The sequence below is a fragment of the Trachurus japonicus genome, chromosome 16 (genome assembly GCF_045865225.1).
Source record: "Trachurus japonicus isolate A0001 chromosome 16, Traja_1.0".
NCBI lineage: Eukaryota > Metazoa > Chordata > Actinopteri > Carangiformes > Carangidae > Trachurus > Trachurus japonicus.
Genome location: NC_140922.1, coordinates 25,367,860 through 25,385,397, shown reverse-complemented (window position 1 = coordinate 25,385,397; position 17,538 = coordinate 25,367,860). Strand labels below are relative to the sequence as shown.

General features: G+C 42.6%; 1 protein-coding gene across 3 annotated transcripts in view; it reads right to left on the bottom strand.

The window, feature by feature from the left end:
- Positions 1–15,609, bottom strand: part of dop1a (DOP1 leucine zipper like protein A) — a 32,000-nt gene extending 16,391 nt beyond the window's left edge. The window contains exons 1-15 of one of the 3 annotated variants that reach the window (XM_085802780.1): positions 15,109–15,561; positions 12,392–12,587; positions 10,408–10,589; positions 10,131–10,301; positions 9,440–9,629; positions 9,024–9,122; positions 8,452–8,551; positions 7,431–7,540; positions 6,516–6,630; positions 6,267–6,387; positions 5,810–5,929; positions 5,449–5,566; positions 4,493–4,522; positions 3,276–3,542; positions 237–762 (exon numbers count right to left, since the gene is read on the bottom strand). In XM_085802780.1, coding sequence (XP_085658906.1) covers positions 237–762; positions 3,276–3,542; positions 4,493–4,522; positions 5,449–5,566; positions 5,810–5,929; positions 6,267–6,387; positions 6,516–6,630; positions 7,431–7,540; positions 8,452–8,551; positions 9,024–9,122; positions 9,440–9,629; positions 10,131–10,301; positions 10,408–10,589; positions 12,392–12,529 — 2,287 coding nt within the window. In that variant the 5' untranslated portion in view covers positions 12,530–12,587; positions 15,109–15,561. Of the gene's footprint in view, positions 1–236; positions 763–3,275; positions 3,543–4,492; positions 4,523–5,448; positions 5,567–5,809; positions 5,930–6,266; positions 6,388–6,515; positions 6,631–7,430; positions 7,541–8,451; positions 8,552–9,023; positions 9,123–9,439; positions 9,630–10,130; positions 10,302–10,407; positions 10,590–12,391; positions 12,588–15,108 lie in introns of all 3 variants that reach the window. The other 2 variants (XM_085802781.1, XM_085802782.1) reach the window with 2 other exon arrangements.
- Positions 15,610–17,538: the final 1,929 nt, after the last annotated feature.

Below are 17,538 nucleotides of genomic sequence, written 5' to 3'. Positions count from 1 at the left end.
TTTCTATTCATCCTTGAACAATGTTTTATTTGTGGAATCTGCCCCATTTATTTCTAAGTTGAGCCATGAAGAACCTGCCTGTATTGAGACTCAACTATAATCCCTTGTTTTCTTAGTATTCATTTCAAATTTTCAAGTGCCATTCAATCAAGCCTAACAACAACAGGCATACTTCAAAGCACTTACTGAAAGAAAGAGACTTCCCCTCATTCATTATTAGTGTTTTTGGTGCTTACCTAACTGCTCTTCCTGTGTGGGGGAGGACTTGAGGTTGCCCTCTGCGATGTAGACAGGGAAACTGGAGCACTCTAGGAAGAGCTGGCAGGCAGCAGTGAAGGCAGCAACACACTCCCTCTGGACCAATCCAGACTCTGAGCATAACTCAGCATGATCACAGTTTGGGGAACCCTCTGAAGCCAGAGGCCCCAACTGCATCACCTCATTTCTTTCACCGTCGGATCTGTTGCCCGGCCCAGGTGTAATATACAGGGTGATTAGTCGTGAGAGAAACTGCTGGAAGTGCTCCAGGCAGCACTGCATGACTGGTTTGTCCAGAGGCTTGGTCTGAGAGGGGCCCGAGGAGCGACGGCCTGATTTGACCGTTGGGTGGGAATGAGGGAGTCGTTCCACTTCCTCTGAGCCATCTCCCTGGTACTGGACAAAGTCTGTGAAGCCACTCTCTGAGGAGCGGCCGCTGAGAGGGTTTTCCCCTTCCTCAAACACTTCCCCACTGCCAGGTAGCTCCAGAGAAGCAGCGGTAGCCTGTAAGAGGAAAGAGGTACATGGGGGGTGAAGGACATTCTGATGAAAACAGAGGGGAAAAGGTGGTTTGCTATCCTGAGAATATAGGCTTGATATTTAAATGAGCAGATTCTGTAGCATTTTTGACCATGATACTTTCTTTTGCCACTCACTTTATGAATGTGACCAGAGCTCTTTGCTCCCTGACCACTACATGTATTTACAATGTATAGAATACTAATACTGTAATAAAAGCAAATATAATGTAACAAGCAAAATGCACAGTGCTAAGTATGTGCATTATGAAGATAGATAGATAGACTTATTGTTGTCATTGCACAAGCAGAACGAAATTGGTCGTAATCCCAGGTGCAATGAAAATGCAATCGCAAGCACTGATGATTTATATTAAAGGCATTCTATTAGTGTTTTTACAAACATTAAATTAATTATATACATTAACAATTGACATAATGCATTTGGTCATAGATAATGAGGTCTGAGGTCTCTCTAAGTTAGAATAAAAAAATGTAATGTTCTTTGTATAATTTGGATTTCACTGATGAAAATGTTCATAGCTTATGCAAGACATGGGTATCCCTGCTCAGCATGCTTTGAATTTATGACTTTTTCTCTAAATGCTCTGCAAAGCCTCATTAAGTGTTCTTCATGGTCCTGTCTGAATAGACAACTAGTTTAGGTTTGGGAAAATAGTGGGAAATATGTGTTGCCACCAAACTCTATAAAACACTCACAATGCTCAGCAGAGGTCTAAACAGGCAACATAAGTGAAAACAGCTGTGTGCATGGGTTATGAGTGTATAGATACTGGAACAACATGATCATGGAGGTTCTGATTTGTCAGAGAGTTAAAATCACAGGTGTAATTAATAAAACAAATTAAGGCACAGTTCAGTTCAGTGACCCAGAACGGCATTTCTTAGAACTGATCACCTTGATGAAATGCAGTCTTTATTATACTGGGTAATATATCACTTTGCCTTTTCTAGAACAGTGTCAAACAAAGTGTCAAATGATAAAAATTGTAGCATCAACAACTAAATCTACACAGGACTTTTTGGGAGTACAAAAACTGCCATTTACTCAGCTTACATGCTAGTAATCAAGGATCTCTCTCAACAGACAGAAACAGCAAAACTATCACCCTCAACAGACTCTTAACTACTCTGTGTTGTGTACACTGGTTATTTTGTAGTGAGGCTGTATACCCAGCTGTTAGGACCTGAGGGACTGAAGAGTAGACTGAACTGTACACCAGACTTACATCCTGCTGCAGACAGACTGACAGACCTACAGGTTCATACGGTTCTTTGTCACAGTCAGCCTTTGGGGACCTGAAACCTTCGCAGGAATACATTTTGATTCAGGCAGCGTGCACATTTTGGAGCCTGGACTCAGATGGCAAGTGAGCTAGCACGTTCTCTATATGTCCCTCAGGGTGGGGGTGTGTGTGGATGTTATATTATTCAGTTGATGTATGTGGGATGCTTTCCACTCTGATGATTACGGCACACCCAGGAGGCATCGCATGCTAGTCGACTCCTCTTCCTCCTCTGAGAGAAAAGGGCGAGCCGGGCTCAGCTGTTGGTTAACTATCTTCTGTCTGTCTGCTTGTCCTCTCTTCTGCCCCTTATGGGCATATACCTCAATGCAGTTAACCCCCACCCAGCTCCAGACATGGGACTGAGTGACTCAACTTTCAGTCATGCCTCACTGAGCTCTCAAACACTTCATCATCAACCAGGTTGCTGGACAGGGACCAGGAGGACCAGGACAGCCAAACGAAGCATTTGCTCTGAACAAGTCTTCAAATGCCTTGTGTTGAGGGACTGTGGGAGGGCAGGGCCACCCAGCCGACTGCAGCACAGGGCAAGAGGCTGACAGAAGGACACAAGAGCCAGAAAGGGCCCTGTTCAGGGACCAGGGAACACCACCAGAGCCTGAACCGATGAGTTTTTTGGGCAATAACTTGTGGGGGAAGTGGGTCAAGTAGGTCAAACTGGGATTTGCTCTGACTGGGCCAACTTCAAGGTTCATGTTTTCAATCAAAAGACTTTTAAAGGGATCATTTAACCAACAACAACATTTTAGAAAAGCCAGTTATCAAGCAAACCATAGCAGTGAGAGTGCAATACGGAAAGTTGTAAATAACACATTAAATGTGGAGTCCAACAACATGTCTGACCTAGTTTTGTTCTTCTTTAAGTGATAGACAGTGACAATATTATCCCACTGCTAAATAACCGCACTGACCTGCTGTACCTTTAGAACAGATTTTAGTTCTTTTACTAGTTTTTACAGATTTAAATGGCCTTGCTCCACCTTTCATTATCTGCTCCAGACAGCTCACTAAGGTTCTCCACTGCTAAATTGTGGAAAAAATGGAAGAATGGCTCTCTTGGTAATTTTAAAAACTAAAAAGAACTCATAATTCCTACTTAATTTATTTTTCTAATGGAAAAAAGAGCATTATTATTTCATTTTCATGAAATATTTCAAGTTATTTTCCTCACCTGTCTGCCCTCCTTGTCTTTGCTTTTGTCCTTTGCTGAGTTTGTGGAATTGCCGGTGGAGTTGGAGTGGCCCTGAGCGTGGGAGCCCGAGGGCAGGGCCAGAGGGGACACCAGAGGTGGCTGCACTTTGCTGAGGATCTTAGAGCAGAGGCGGAGGCAGTGGGTGAGCTCCCCGAGGCCCAGGGTCTGCAAGTGGCAGGTGAGAGCCGCCACCATGCGCAACAGCAGCTGAGGAAGATGTTCTGTCTGGATCTCAATGTACGTCTCCTAGAAGTTTTGAAAAAACAGAAGTGTTATGAGGAAGTGAAGATACAATTGCTGGGTATCTGGAGGGAGGTGAACCTAATCCAATATAATTATGACTGGTGATTTAATTAAGGTTCACCTAGACTAGATTATTGACTTCATAATTGATGTGATACAGTTTGCTTGATTAAATGCTATCAGATACACAATTACAATCTAAAATCTTCTTATGTCCAGTTTTATCTCTATCACATTATCAGGTCAAAATATTAACTACTATTGTCATTTTTATGGTTATATTTTAAAAGCCCCAAAAAGTTGGGATATACAATTTTCTGATGTTGATGTTTTCTTATTCAAACATTTAATGACAGTTTTATCATGAAAGATATGAGACTAATGGACCTAAATGTAAGGAGTCTCAATTTCTCCTTATTTGATTTTCATTGTCTTCTCGCACCTTAGTGTTGTGTCATGTCTTCACATGGGGTTCTTCTCTTTTAGAATGAAACATAGTATTTTTACTCAACATGTTGAACACTTTTTTTTTTATGAAACAAAACCAGAATGAAAAAAACAACACCTAAATGATGAAATAAAAGCATTAAACAAAATGAAGATACTCATATTTCTTACAAATATGTGAGCACTGCAATAGCATATAACTGCATGCATGCTTAACAGAAAGCACATACACACTGGGCAGAGATTTCATTTTCACAAGATCCACACCAAAGCTGGGACAGGTTTTCACCACATGTAATGACTGTTATAATTCCACTTTGCCTTTTGGGATCATGTTCATTTCTGGTATTAAAATATGACAATAAGTCAGTCATTCTGAAATGATCACTCAAAGCAGGACAGGAGCAAAGATGGCCTGAGGGATGTTGGCAGGAAGTTGCAGAAATGTTATCGTAGCCTCAGTGAAGCAGGGTGAGGTGAAAAAGCAGGAAAGAGCAGTACTTTACCTGGCAGATTACCCTCATGCTTCTAGTAGGCTTCAAGGAGAAAGAGCAGATAGTTTGAACAGACAGGAGCAAGCAGAGCACAGGCCACAACACTTCCTTGGCAGAAACACACACACGCACGCACACACACACACGCACACACATCCTCACAGAACCCAAGGTTCTCTCAAACACAAACTCACAAGCATTTAAACAGGGTAATAAAAAGACAGAGGGATTTCCAAACTATTCAGATTGGAAATTTCATAAAGACAAGCATATTTCTAGAGGATGCAAACAACATGTTGGCAGGGAAACTTAACACACAGGCGTTCTGAGCCTGTGTAGGGATTGCACAAACTGTATATACACACAGAGACATGGAAGAGACGAGAGGCACACACACACCCTACTGGTGGCCATTACAGAAATGGAGCTGGATTACAAATCTGACAACATGAGGGCCAAATTGTAAATGGACATGACAGTTATTTATACTGAACACATTGGATTTAAGAAGGAAGTGTGTGAGCCAAGAGGCAGTGAGAGATAGAGTCCAAGCAAACGCTGGGACACAGGGGACTGTGGAGAGGGAAGAAAAGAGAACGTGGTGGAAAGATACAAAGACAGAGAGGAAATTTTCAAGAAAACTGAAATCAATAAGGGAGGTGAAAACATGAAAAGGTAAGAGTAGAGAATGAACAATGGCAAAGACAGAAATGAAAAATTGAGCAATAAAGCAGTGCTGAAAAGACAAAGAAGTACAGAGGGAATGTAAAGAGTGGAAAAATCTATGTAAAAGTGTGAAAGAGAAAAAGACGAACAAAAAAAATACATGTAACAGTAAAATAAAATTTTAAAAGAGTGAAAGGAAAGACAAGGAAGAAAAAGAAAGAAAGAAAGAAAGAAAGAAAGAAAGAAAGAAAGAAAGAAAGAAAGAAAGAAAGAAAGAAAGAAAGAAAGAAAGAAAGACTCACCAAGGAAACAATATCCAGTAGGAAATCGACCAGCTGACAGAACTCCACTAACGAGAGCTCAGGAGGATTTAAGGTCCCAGAATGCCTCTGTGCCCTCATGTTGCTGTTCAACGTCCTCCTGCAATGGATGTATATCTTAGATCACTTTGAGTAAAGTATGATGGCTAGAGGTGTTCACATATGATATAATATAATGATGCTAATGTGTAGCTCCACTTTGTTTGATGTGAATTAAAAAATGAATTGTGTGGTGGACTCTGGTACAAACTGGTCATTAACTTTAATGCATACAGTAATTTGTCAGATCCTAGTTGGGTGTATCCGTCACTATACATGTACACATTCATTTACACCCACAAACCTGCAGCACTCCTCAAACCAGCGAGCGATGTAGTCCCACATGTAGTATGGCTCAAATGAGTTGAACAGGAGATTGGCTGTTTTAATAAGTTCTGCTGTTTTCTTGTTTTCTCGTAGTTTACTAAAAAAGAAGACAAAGTTTAAATCCTGTTAAAATAACACCTCAAGAATATGTAACTGTTTATTACATTTTAGAAGATTCAACTTCTTACCTATAATTATTATAGGTAACCCTTTTCAAAATACATATGTTTTCACAGTTCGTTCTTTGTTTGTGTTTTGTTATCTTCATGTATTAATAATTTATTCAGTGTTGAGATCATTGATTTAATTCTGTTCCATTTTACCTGAATATCTCTTTGATCATGCAACAACCAATTTTTTATCATAGGATTTATTACATTTCTTATCTTATCTTAATGTGTTATGGGTACAGATTAGTGGTGGGCTGGACTGACCTGCTGAGGTGTGTATGGTCTTTGCTGAATGGACTCTGGTTTTGGAGGTCCAGCTCTGTTCGGCATTGTGTGTGTAGAGTCCGAAACACTTCAATCAAAACATCCTCTAGGATTGCTGGACCTGGAAAAAGACAGAGAAACAGCTGGGATGAGACACATCGTACGAAAGCAATCTGTATGTGCAATATGCATCATCATTTACATATTTATAACACCAATTACACTGTTGGTGTTTGCATATTGACATACCAAGCTCTGGTTTATCCAGCAAACTGATGAGAATGCGAAATGGCTTGAGGTCGTGCATGAGGATGCTCTCCTCTTCCCCACCTCGGGCCTTGCCCTGCAGGATTCCTACCATTGCCTGAAAACACATGTACACACACACACACAAACACACAGACACACACCGGTTATAGCAGAGATCAAAAAATATCTGTAAACTCTAGAGCCACTTTTCATGCAGCTGAGGGCGAATTCCGTTTATTCTGAGTTTTCTTTAATGTGCTCCCTGTAATATTTGGCAGAATCAATCTCATATTTGCATTGAGTCCCCTTTTGGTTTCTTTTGTGTGTGCGTTTCACACTTCGTCTGTCACATAATGAGGTGACGCCTGGAACAGACAGTCTCTGTAGTACCAACCCTCTCCCAATGGAGGGAGCTCCAATAACTGTCTCAGCGCAGATGGCAGAGGAGCAAACAAAAAACAAAACAAAAACAAAAAAAAGTACTTTCAACAACAAAAATTCCCCTCCCTGTTGCTTTCTATGCTCCCTGGAATATCAAAGCCTATCACATGCCAGGAGGGCTGGAGTTGTTTTGAGTGAGACAGGACAGAGTGTCTGTGTGTATAAAAGTCTGTGGGAGAACTGGGAGCTGTCTTCAAAGGAAAAACTGTTGGGAATTGAATAAGAGAGCAGGACGTTTATGCAAACCCCAGAGAAGAAGGGGAAGGTGTGGGAAGAGAAGGATGAAAGGGGATGGATAAATTATGTGGAAGACAAAATGGGGCCAGATTTGCCAAATTTAGGGCAATCCCCCATCAACACACACACAGTGTAACCTCACGCATATACATGTATAATCTCAAGAGACATTTTTGGGGGGAATTCTACACATAAAAAACATGTCGGCCTGTGCTTACAACGACCTTGAAAACTCACCAGGACCAGCATGTCCTTGGAGAAGGTGTTGAAGTAGTGGGAAGCGTGCTCCTCTGGGTTGCTCTGTCGTGTGCTGCGGGGGCCTATCATCACCCCATTGTTATCAAAGCCTTTAAAGAAAAACATAGACACACTGTTAATTTTGAATAAACACTGAAAACATGTACATCCAGCACAAGGCAAGAAAGCACACAGAGCACTTATCCAGAGTTAAGTAAAAATCGGTATATAATGTTTACTGAGATAACATTTCTGTATGTTGAATCTGAAGAAGAATCCTCTGCATCAGTCCTTCACAAACCGACTTTCATACACGATATCATATTCATGGGGGAAAAACTCTCTAACTGGGCTCGAGTCTGGCATTAGGCATTTACAGATGGCATTATGAACACATTGTACTGTGTATCCAAACTTCTCTCTATTTATAACAGGTTCCTTATCACTTCTGGCGATCTAGGAATTTGAGATATTCTGATACTGAAATAACTGTTCAGTTTAAGCTCGATGCATTCGGTGTCCATCCTCAGCCATGCAGACACTTACCAGTAAGATCATCCACAGTGAGTTGCAAGCAAGAGAAAATGGAGTAAAACAGTGTTCACAGTATACTGTACTAGCCTAGTGTATGGTACACAGAAAAAAAGAACGAAAAGAAAACCGCTGCAAAGCATCCATATGCCTCATGTGTTGGCAAAAGGTTAAACAATACTGTACAATGTATGACAGAAGTTTGTATGTCATAGTTCCCATGGTCCATTTAAAAATGTCAATAACTCAGATTTGTTTTTAATAATTATAAGTATTCATGCTCTTTCCAAGTGTATTTAGACCAATGTGAGGTCTCAAAAACAGTTAATAGGGAATACTAAATTATATTCCTTCAACCTTGCCCTTTACTCTCGTATTGCATAACATGAAACTACCTCTCTAATTCTGCAATATTCTAATTTTAAAACCAAATTGTGTTTGAGTGTCAGTACTGTGCCTGTGTGTGTGTGTGTGTGTGTGTATTTCGCACCCAGCAGCCAGGCATAGAGTCGGCGGTTGAGGGACATGTCTCTCCTTAAGACCACATGCAAAGCTGCTGACAGGATCCGGATCATGTCAGGGCGAGTCGCCTGAACACAACAGAACATTTTTACTTTCACACGCATACATACACAGACAAGCAGGCAGATTATGGGCACTGATCTGGGATAAAGGCTCGCACACCGCAGGGCTCCTAAATGCAGTCCATTTATTATCAGGAACGATGTAACGTTTCGAGCAAAAGCTCTTCGTCAGACAACGAACGAACTTGTCTGACGAAGAGCTTTTGCTCGAAACGTTACATCGTTCCTGATAATAAATGGACTGCATTTAGGAGCCCTGCGGTGTGCGAGCCTTTTTCTTTCTTTCGTTTTAAGTCTTGCATTTTTGGCTCAGCACCTGCCCAAAGTTTTTGGTACGGATGTGCGTGTGACCTCTCCTTTTTTTGATACACTGATCTGGGATATAAATCTTCACTGTAAGACTAACAAATACACATAACTGTCATACTTCACTAACAGTATGTTACCCAGGCTAGACCTCACACACAGCTTGTCGTACCTGGCTCATGTGGAAGGGGAAGCAGAAGAGGATCAGGTCCAGGGTGCTCCTCTGAACCAACACACTGGAGTCTTGGACTGAGGTACTGACTGCCTCAACCTAGCGAGAACAAGAAAGCACCATAAATTATCATGTCAACAAAATACACAACATCATACTGGTCCATCGTTACTCAAGCTGATGCCCATAAGAACAACATTAACAATTGAATATACATTTATACACCAAGATTGCATCTAGCAATTTGTTTAAAAATTGATTACCAAATGAAAAACACAACATCATCAATAAAATATAGATTTTTTTGAAGGCGGTGAAGCAGTTTACTGTTTCCCTGAGCACTTTCACTGGAACTGGAAGGTGTGCAAACCCTTTTTTGACAACAGCATATTGCTAAGAGACAGTGTGTCATGTACCATGAGCTCGATGTCGCTGCCTATAACATAGAGCTGGTCCTCCATGGAGAGCTTGCGATTAAGGTGCAGTAGAACGAAGGACACCCCAGGCAGACGCACAGCAGGGCTGGTCAGGATGCTGCCCCACAAGGCACTGTAGAAGGCCGACTGCTCCACTGCTGCAGCCACTTTCTCCAACAGGGTGTTGGTCCTGTGGGAAACAGAGTAGGACATAATGAATGTTTGGCTCCAACCAACACATAATTAAATGTACAGTATGCATTTGTACAATATAGTATTTGTAGATGTGAGGCAGGGTGCACAAGTCCCACTCCAGGCCAATGATGCCACCACAGCGCCCTCTAGAGTATAATTGCATTAACACTGATGGGATGGCTAATTCACAGCACTGTGATATCTGAGATATTGTTCACAACTAGATGAACAAATACTTGTGGCTGTAAGTGCTCCACTACAGAGCTTTTAAGAGATGTGAGACAGAGTTTCTCGAGTGCAGACAGAGACAGAAAACTTCTTTGGACTGAAATATTAATCTTGAAATGTATCATCTCATGTATCATTCATACAATCTGCTATCGATTCAACTTCTCACTTTGTCATAGAAAACCTCTCCTAATGGCCTGTTCTCTTGCCTGCATGTGAACAGTTAAAATTTTCATTATGTTGTTTTTCTTTTTATCATTGCTTTTACCTGTCGTAGTACTCAGATCCCTCCTCCAGACCAGGCAGTACACCAGTCAGTAAGCCCTGTAGGCCTGGTTTCAGAGTCTTCCCCAGGGGCAGGTAGTAGGTCTCATAGAGTCCCAGCAACACAGGCTTCACAGACATAGCGGCATTGGAGAGTAAAGGGAAGAGCCCAGAGCTGCAGGGATAAAGAAGATACAGCTCATGTTTAAGATCAGTTGCTGACAGAAAACTTTGTGTCTAGATAATTCATCGTCCTCTGCACATGGCAACATGCTCTTTACCTATAAAGAAACAGGTCTTTGGCTAGTCTCTTGGGGCCAATGATTTTGAAGATGATCTCATAGGTCTCCAAGGCCTTGCGGTGGACCCCGCTCGGCAGGGCGGGGTGGAGGCATTGGGCCAACCGTTTGCCTATCGTCAGCTTCTTAGGAACCACTTGATATTTTGCATTGTTCTGCAAAACCTGCGACAGGATGTGAAAATTGGTTAATAGGAAGTGAGAGTGTGACAAGCAAGATGTTAGAGAGATATTCAACTGTTTGCATTTAGCATTTGTAACCACACAGTTAGATGACACCAAATCCTACACATCTGCCACTTTGTTCCATCAAATTTCTTAACTACTAAATACTGCTTGAGTTTGTGCAATAATTCTTATAGTGCTCTTACTATGGTGAATTTATGAGGTGTATGTATGTGCTATGTTATGGGGTATGTGCAATATGATATGTTATGGGATATGTGTATTGTGTACATGTGTTATGTTATGGGATATGTGCAATACTGCTATGTTATGTATTTGCTGGTGTATGGCTGAGGTGGTATTGTTTGTTGTCATTGTGGCCATCAAAGGCATTTATGGCGCAGCTACAGAGTTCATGACAAATTTCCCTGAGTGGGACAATAAAGTTTATCGTATCGTATCATAAATTGATTTGGATTCACATATTTGGTGGTAGGATAATAAATCAGTAGAAAAAACATATCAAATGCAGATGCATGTACTCTGCATTGTACAAGTAAGCAGTTGGTATCCAGTCATACTTTGTAGCATCATGTATAAAAATGCTGAACGAGCCAAGCCGAGTTTGTACCGAGGTGGCAAAAAAAAAAAAATATGTAAGTGACAAGAACAGTCCATGGACAACTCCTAAGACTAGATGTTCTAGCAGGGCTATAGTTCATAAAGCAGCTGTGTCATCCTTCACCTTATTCTGCAGAAGTACTGTAGTAAAGTACATGAGCAGTGCACACTAAGCAAAGTGTGCAGGCTTGAATGCTTCAACCCCTACAGTGAGGGCATCTGTTATCCTGTAGGGGGCATTTTGCTGGCGTGGTCCGAGTCTGATTGTCCCCTTAAAGGGATACTTCACCCAAAAGGGGAGAACTTTCAGAGTCATCAAAATGCTTTTGGAGTTTGGGGGGGGGGGTCCGGCTGGCAACGGATTTTCATATAATGGCGGCAGATAGAGCTCACTTTTGAATTGTCCAAAACTTGATGTTTGTGCGCATGCACGATATTTGCTGTGAGATGTTCGTTCGTTATTGTAAACCATTGGATGTATGATGTAGACACGGAAGAACATCTCGCAGCAAATCTCGCGCATGCGCACAGAGCCACTGGGAGCTACTGCTACAACAAGGCTAAAAGCAGAGATCAAATTATTTTTTTCCGAACAACTTTTTCATGTCGTGGCTTCAGAACACTTGGGTCAATACGGACGAGCAGTATGGAGGTATTTGGATGTTTCACAGTGTGTGTTTTGGACAATTCAAAAGTGAGCTCTATCCGCCGCCATTATAGGAAAATCCGTTGCCAGCTGGACCCCCCCTGGAACTCCAAAAGCGTTTTGATGACTCTGAAAGTTCTCCAAACCCTTCCTTGGCATGACGGTGAGTAGAAAATTGGTGAATTGTTGATTTTGGGTGAAGTATCCCTTTAAAGGGAAGGGTGGTCACTGAAAATCAATACTGTACAAAGTTGCTGTGAGTGATCACCTTTACCCTACGATGGAACATCTCTATCATGCCAGGAGTGTTTTTTCCAGGATGACAATGTTTCCATCTAAGGGTCACTGCACGGTTTGATGAGGTGAATAGTTTTCATCTCTCTTGTGGTGGTGCTGTACTCAGTGGACCAACACCTTATTACAACGCTTTATGTTGGTGTTTCCTTTAATGTACATGTACAGTATGTGTATATTATTGGCTCCTCTTCTGTGTGTAACCTAGAGCAGTGTAAAGCAGGCTGTATCTGCTCCTTACCTTGTTGAGTTTGCCCAGTGCAGAGATGAGATCGGCCCACTCACTGGAGTACTCAAAGTTCTTGAGGGCTTTGTCCACTGCTGCCACATAGTTCCTGTACTTGGAGTCACCGAGCAGCTCCACTTCCTCTGCATTCATTCTCCTGGGTGGTTATTATGCTATTGTAAAACACCAGGCACGCATATATACATCACACCTATGACAAAGAGAAGAAAGCAAACAAGAAGAGAGGAAAATGAGATCAAGGACATCAAAAGTACACCCCGATATCACAACTTTAAGTTGAGTCATTTCAGGAAGCAGACAGCATGAGCCTATCAGTCGGCAATAATCTCTGCCAGGGTGCAGCGGGAGTCATTTTAATGGGCTGAGTCATATAAATAAGGAGCAGCCAAGTCTTAAGGGAACGGCCATTACTATCTTTTTGTAAGGGAATGGCGTATGACGGACGACATGCTGAATCATAAAAATGACCAACTTTCTCCAAAAGTTTGGAGAAGAAGACCAGTCATCGACTTTCACACAATGCTGCTGCTGCGTCAATCCTGCAGGAAAACATTATTCAAAGGAATATGGTGGCAGTCAGACATCAGATTTGTGTAGCTGGTGAACAGGAGAGGAGAGGAATGACTCCGTTTGGGATTTCACATTACAAGGCGAACGAAGGCAGCCTCACAGTGAAATGGGCTCTTCTTGTTGGCAAGCGGTGATATTGTTAAATCCATGAGGCTGACAGTCAGGCAGCTACGTCAGCTTCACTCCCCTGGTCTACACAGTCGGTCTCATCCAGGCTGAGAGCGGCCAACCATTAAAAAGTGAAATGCTGTTTAATTAATTACATTACAGACTTTTAAAGGTAGGCTGATGTACTAACACGATGATACGACATGTCTTATGACCTTTAATGAGGCAATGCTAAAACTAAGTGCTGAGCAAACCTAATGATATCATGGCTTTATTTATCCTACGAGCACAACCGCACAACATACATGCTGTCTTACGTTTCTCACACAAGAGGACTTCATGCTTTGTTTGTCATTTTGTCAAATAATACAACAACACAACATGACATGACAGATTTCTAATAATTACACAGTAAGTAGGCTATTCATACCAAATATGCCACAATTAGTACTCTTTTTAGGTTGTTATCAATACTTGACGGAAAAACCTGGTAACAATATGTAAACCAACAAAAAAGACTTTTGAAACATATGAACATATCCTCCAACATACTTTACATTGTGTAGTGAGATGACTATTCAATTGTAAGTCAATATCTACACAGATTTTTATAATGAGCAAATGTTGACAAATAAATCAGGCTGTTTTTTTCCTACCTAGCTTTAATAGTCATATTGAAATCTTGTGGTTGACATGACACAAGTAAGTCAAATAACGCCCTCTCTCACAAGGTCAACTTAATATGGTTTAGAAACACATTTGTGTGGTGTCACTGCGTTTTAAGGCTCAAATGACATCATTGAAAGGAGGAATACTGAGCCAATATAATGCGGTTTTAACATTGTGTATATCTAATACATATCTAGGATGAGGCAAAGTGCATTTTTGTTGTTTCAGCAGCTATTCATGGTGGACATTTTGACTTGTACGAGCAGGAAGAGTGGAGCTAACAACACGACTGTTGTGTTGGCTCAGCAGCAGCAGCAGCAGCAGCAGCAGCAGCTCACGGGACCACAGTCAACTAATCAAAGTTATGACTCACACCTGTGATTTCCCTGCTGTCACATGTCAGGACAGACTGACAGCAGGTAGAAACAGGACTGGACGGAGTTTGACTTGAGTGTTTTGTAATGTTTGACAAGTATCAAAACAGTTACACTTTGACTAAGGTGGAAAACTGCAGAGTAAAGAAAGGTTGTTTGCAAGTGGCTAGATTGTAAACAAGTTGGTTCAGTCAAGTTGCTAGTGTCAACAATATAGTCATGGTGGAGCAGGTACACACACACACAAGCACACACTAGTGTTGTTTTCAAGGTCTTGGTCTCAGTCGAGCTGGACCAGTCAAGACCACAGCTGCAGTGAGTGACATCTTTTTAACCGCAAATGCCCCTCTCTGTTACTCACTCACTTTGGTACTTTGGCTTATGTACTGTAATGTAATTCAATAATTTGTAGATCATTGAAATCATTCTACAAAGGTATGCTTGCGTGTGTAACCATCTGAAACACTTAGGTTACACCAGTGTCAACAGTGGGAGAGACTGTTAATCTGTTAAACTTTGTCTCAATTAAATATGTATAGGTTGTTGTTGTTTTTTTAAAATATATAAATAAAATGATCTTTTTTGGGGTACTGAATACAGTAATGGTCTTAGTCTTGGACTTGGTCTCGACCCCCCTTTGGTCTTGGTCTTGACTCAGTGGTCTTGACTACAACACCAACACACACCTGAACGTAGCTTACAGTGCAGGTAACCTTATAGCAGCCGTTACGTAGAGGCTACTATTTGATTACACTGCGGTGAAAACTAGTGTCACGTATGACAAAGAAAATTATATAAAAGCAGCTTTGACTGAGGGATATTCGCGAAATATGTATGTATATACTGGTATCTAATGCTGCTGCAGTGTGAATGAGTGGGAGAGAGAGAGCTAACTGTTCCTGTAGCTAACAGCTCTCTTGCTAGGTGAGGTGAATAATATCAGCTGCTACAGTAAAGACACTTCACAACGTTACTGGTAGAAAAGCTTACCGTCATAGGACACACAGGCCTTGTCAAGCTGTCATTCATTCATGTGCCCGGCTGGACGAGTAAAAAAAACCGGCTGACAACGTCAATTTATGTTGTGCCTAGCGAGCACAGGCTTGCTAACGTCGGTAGCAGGTTGTTAAAAATGATGAGGGGAGATGCAGCAGCAGCAGGGCCCGGCTCTGATGTCACCACCACCCGCTAATAACAACAGTCACGTCTCCCTGATAAGAAGAAGACGAAGGCGGCGGCTGAGGAAGTGGAAACAATAGGTAATGAATGATGGTTATATTCTACATATTCTTCTTGTTTCTCAAAGTGCCGTCCCACCGCCCCGGCCGGCCGTGTGTAAATAATAATACAGTGATGATGAGCGCATCGGTAGCTTGTGGTAGTGACAGAGGTACAAAGCAAGCGAGTGGATTGACAGCTCCCAGACTGCACTGCAGATTAGCTTGTAGCTGGATGCGTCCAACCAACCACCATAGCGCGTCCGACTGGTCTTCCGCATGGACGTCGGCTTCCGCCTCTCAACGCTGTGAAGGTACCCACAGTCACGTCGAAATATACCGGAAGCTTTGTGTTAGTCCTTCACAATAAAAGGTGAATATTTGCTCACATTGTCTACTATCCTTAAAGCAGAAGTAAGCGATCCGGTCGTTTTGGCTAATGCTGCGTTCCAGGCAGGCTTTTGAAACCGTAAATTACAGCTTCAAGTCACAATTTACGACTTTGTAGCGTTCCAGGCAACCTACTCGTGTTTTTCCGACCTGTTTTACCTGTGAAAGTCACTATAACGGCCACTCGTAACTTCCGACCAGCTTCCGACCCGTGAACTCGTACCAGATCGAACTGGTCCTACGACTTCACAGGTCGGAAAAACACGAGTTACGAGTTGCCTTGAACGCACCATAACAGTCCTCGTCCCTACGTCACCACATTCACGGCGTCCCGCTGCACACACAGCCCTGCATGCCGTTCTCTCTCCTCATTGGATAAAAACTGTAGGATACGATAAATGTTTTCTCCTCGGCTCAGAGCAGAGCAGAGTGACTGACAGACCCGTGTTTCGGTCCAAACACTCTATGTAAGTGATTGCTGTCGGAAGATATAACTATTTAAAGCGGCGTTCACACCGGACGCGATAGACGCGAATATAATCGCGCCAGACGCTTCCATCGCGCCGCTTGGTCATTTTGGATCATTCGCGTCCATCGCGTCATTCGCGCTAGACGCTCCGCCCGTTCATTTGAAAACCGGTGATCTCAACCTGCTCTCTTTCCACGTCAATCATGGCTGATATCACCACCGTTGCTGCACTGTACTACTGCTGTACAAGTCTCAGAAACACCGGAAAACCACCCGCCGTCCTGTCTGGGTTCACTGTGTGTGTGTGTGTGTGTGTGTTCACTCTGTGTAGAAGACGGCAGCGGTGCCACACACAGCTCAAATACAATTAGCTTCTCCTTCATGTTGTTCTGAGTGTAAACAACCGTACAGAGAAGTGACGTCGTCGGCTTGAACTCGTCGCTGATTGGATGTCACGGCGCGATGCCGCCTGAAAAGTTCAATATTTTCAACTTTATTCTCGCCGCTTCATTCGCGCCGCGTCTCATCGCGCCAGACGCTCCATTTGCGCCGCCTCCGCCTGAATCGCGTGTCATCGCGCCATTTACATTGATTTTCAATGTAGAGTTGCCGCTCCATTCGCGTCTATCTCGTCCGGTGTGAACGCCCCTTTAAAGTCTCTGTAGCTCATCAGCCCGGAACTCGCCGTCATGGAAACGACGGCGGCGTTTGGCCGCAGTGTCTCGGACTTCCAGAGCAGCTACAGCGCAGCGTTGTGACCTCAACCATGGTTGATGAGAGCAGAAATGTTGTTGTTGTTGTTGTTGTTGTTGTTGTTGTTGTTGTTGTTGTTGTGAAAATGGGCGAGCTCGTGAAGACGCGAATTTACACAAAATGGTCACGAGTCAAAACGAGCGTCAAAGCGCGTATCTCGCGTATGGTCGCGCGTCACAACTCGAGCGAAAAAAAGCGTTCCTCCACGATGAAATAGACAAAGACGCGATGGTCCCGTCGGCAAAAAAAAATCGGGTGTATTGCGTCGCAAAAAAAAAAGTCGCGTCTACCGCGTCTACCGCCTAATCGCGTCTTTGCATTACGGCCTTTTACACCGTGGACGTAACGAATAAACGGTTACTGTGTGAACGAACAACATAGAACAGGACCAGACGTGGCGTTGCTTCCTCTTTTCACCGACAGCTCCACTCTCCCTTACTTACACTAACTACTGTTATTGTTGAGGCCAGAGAATTGTGGGATTTGTAGTTTTTGACCAATCGCAGGTTGTGCTCTTTTTGTGATTTTCCCGGTTCACACATGTTTTTTTTTTTTTAGGGGCAAATGCGAGTGAAATGCTCGCCCATGGTG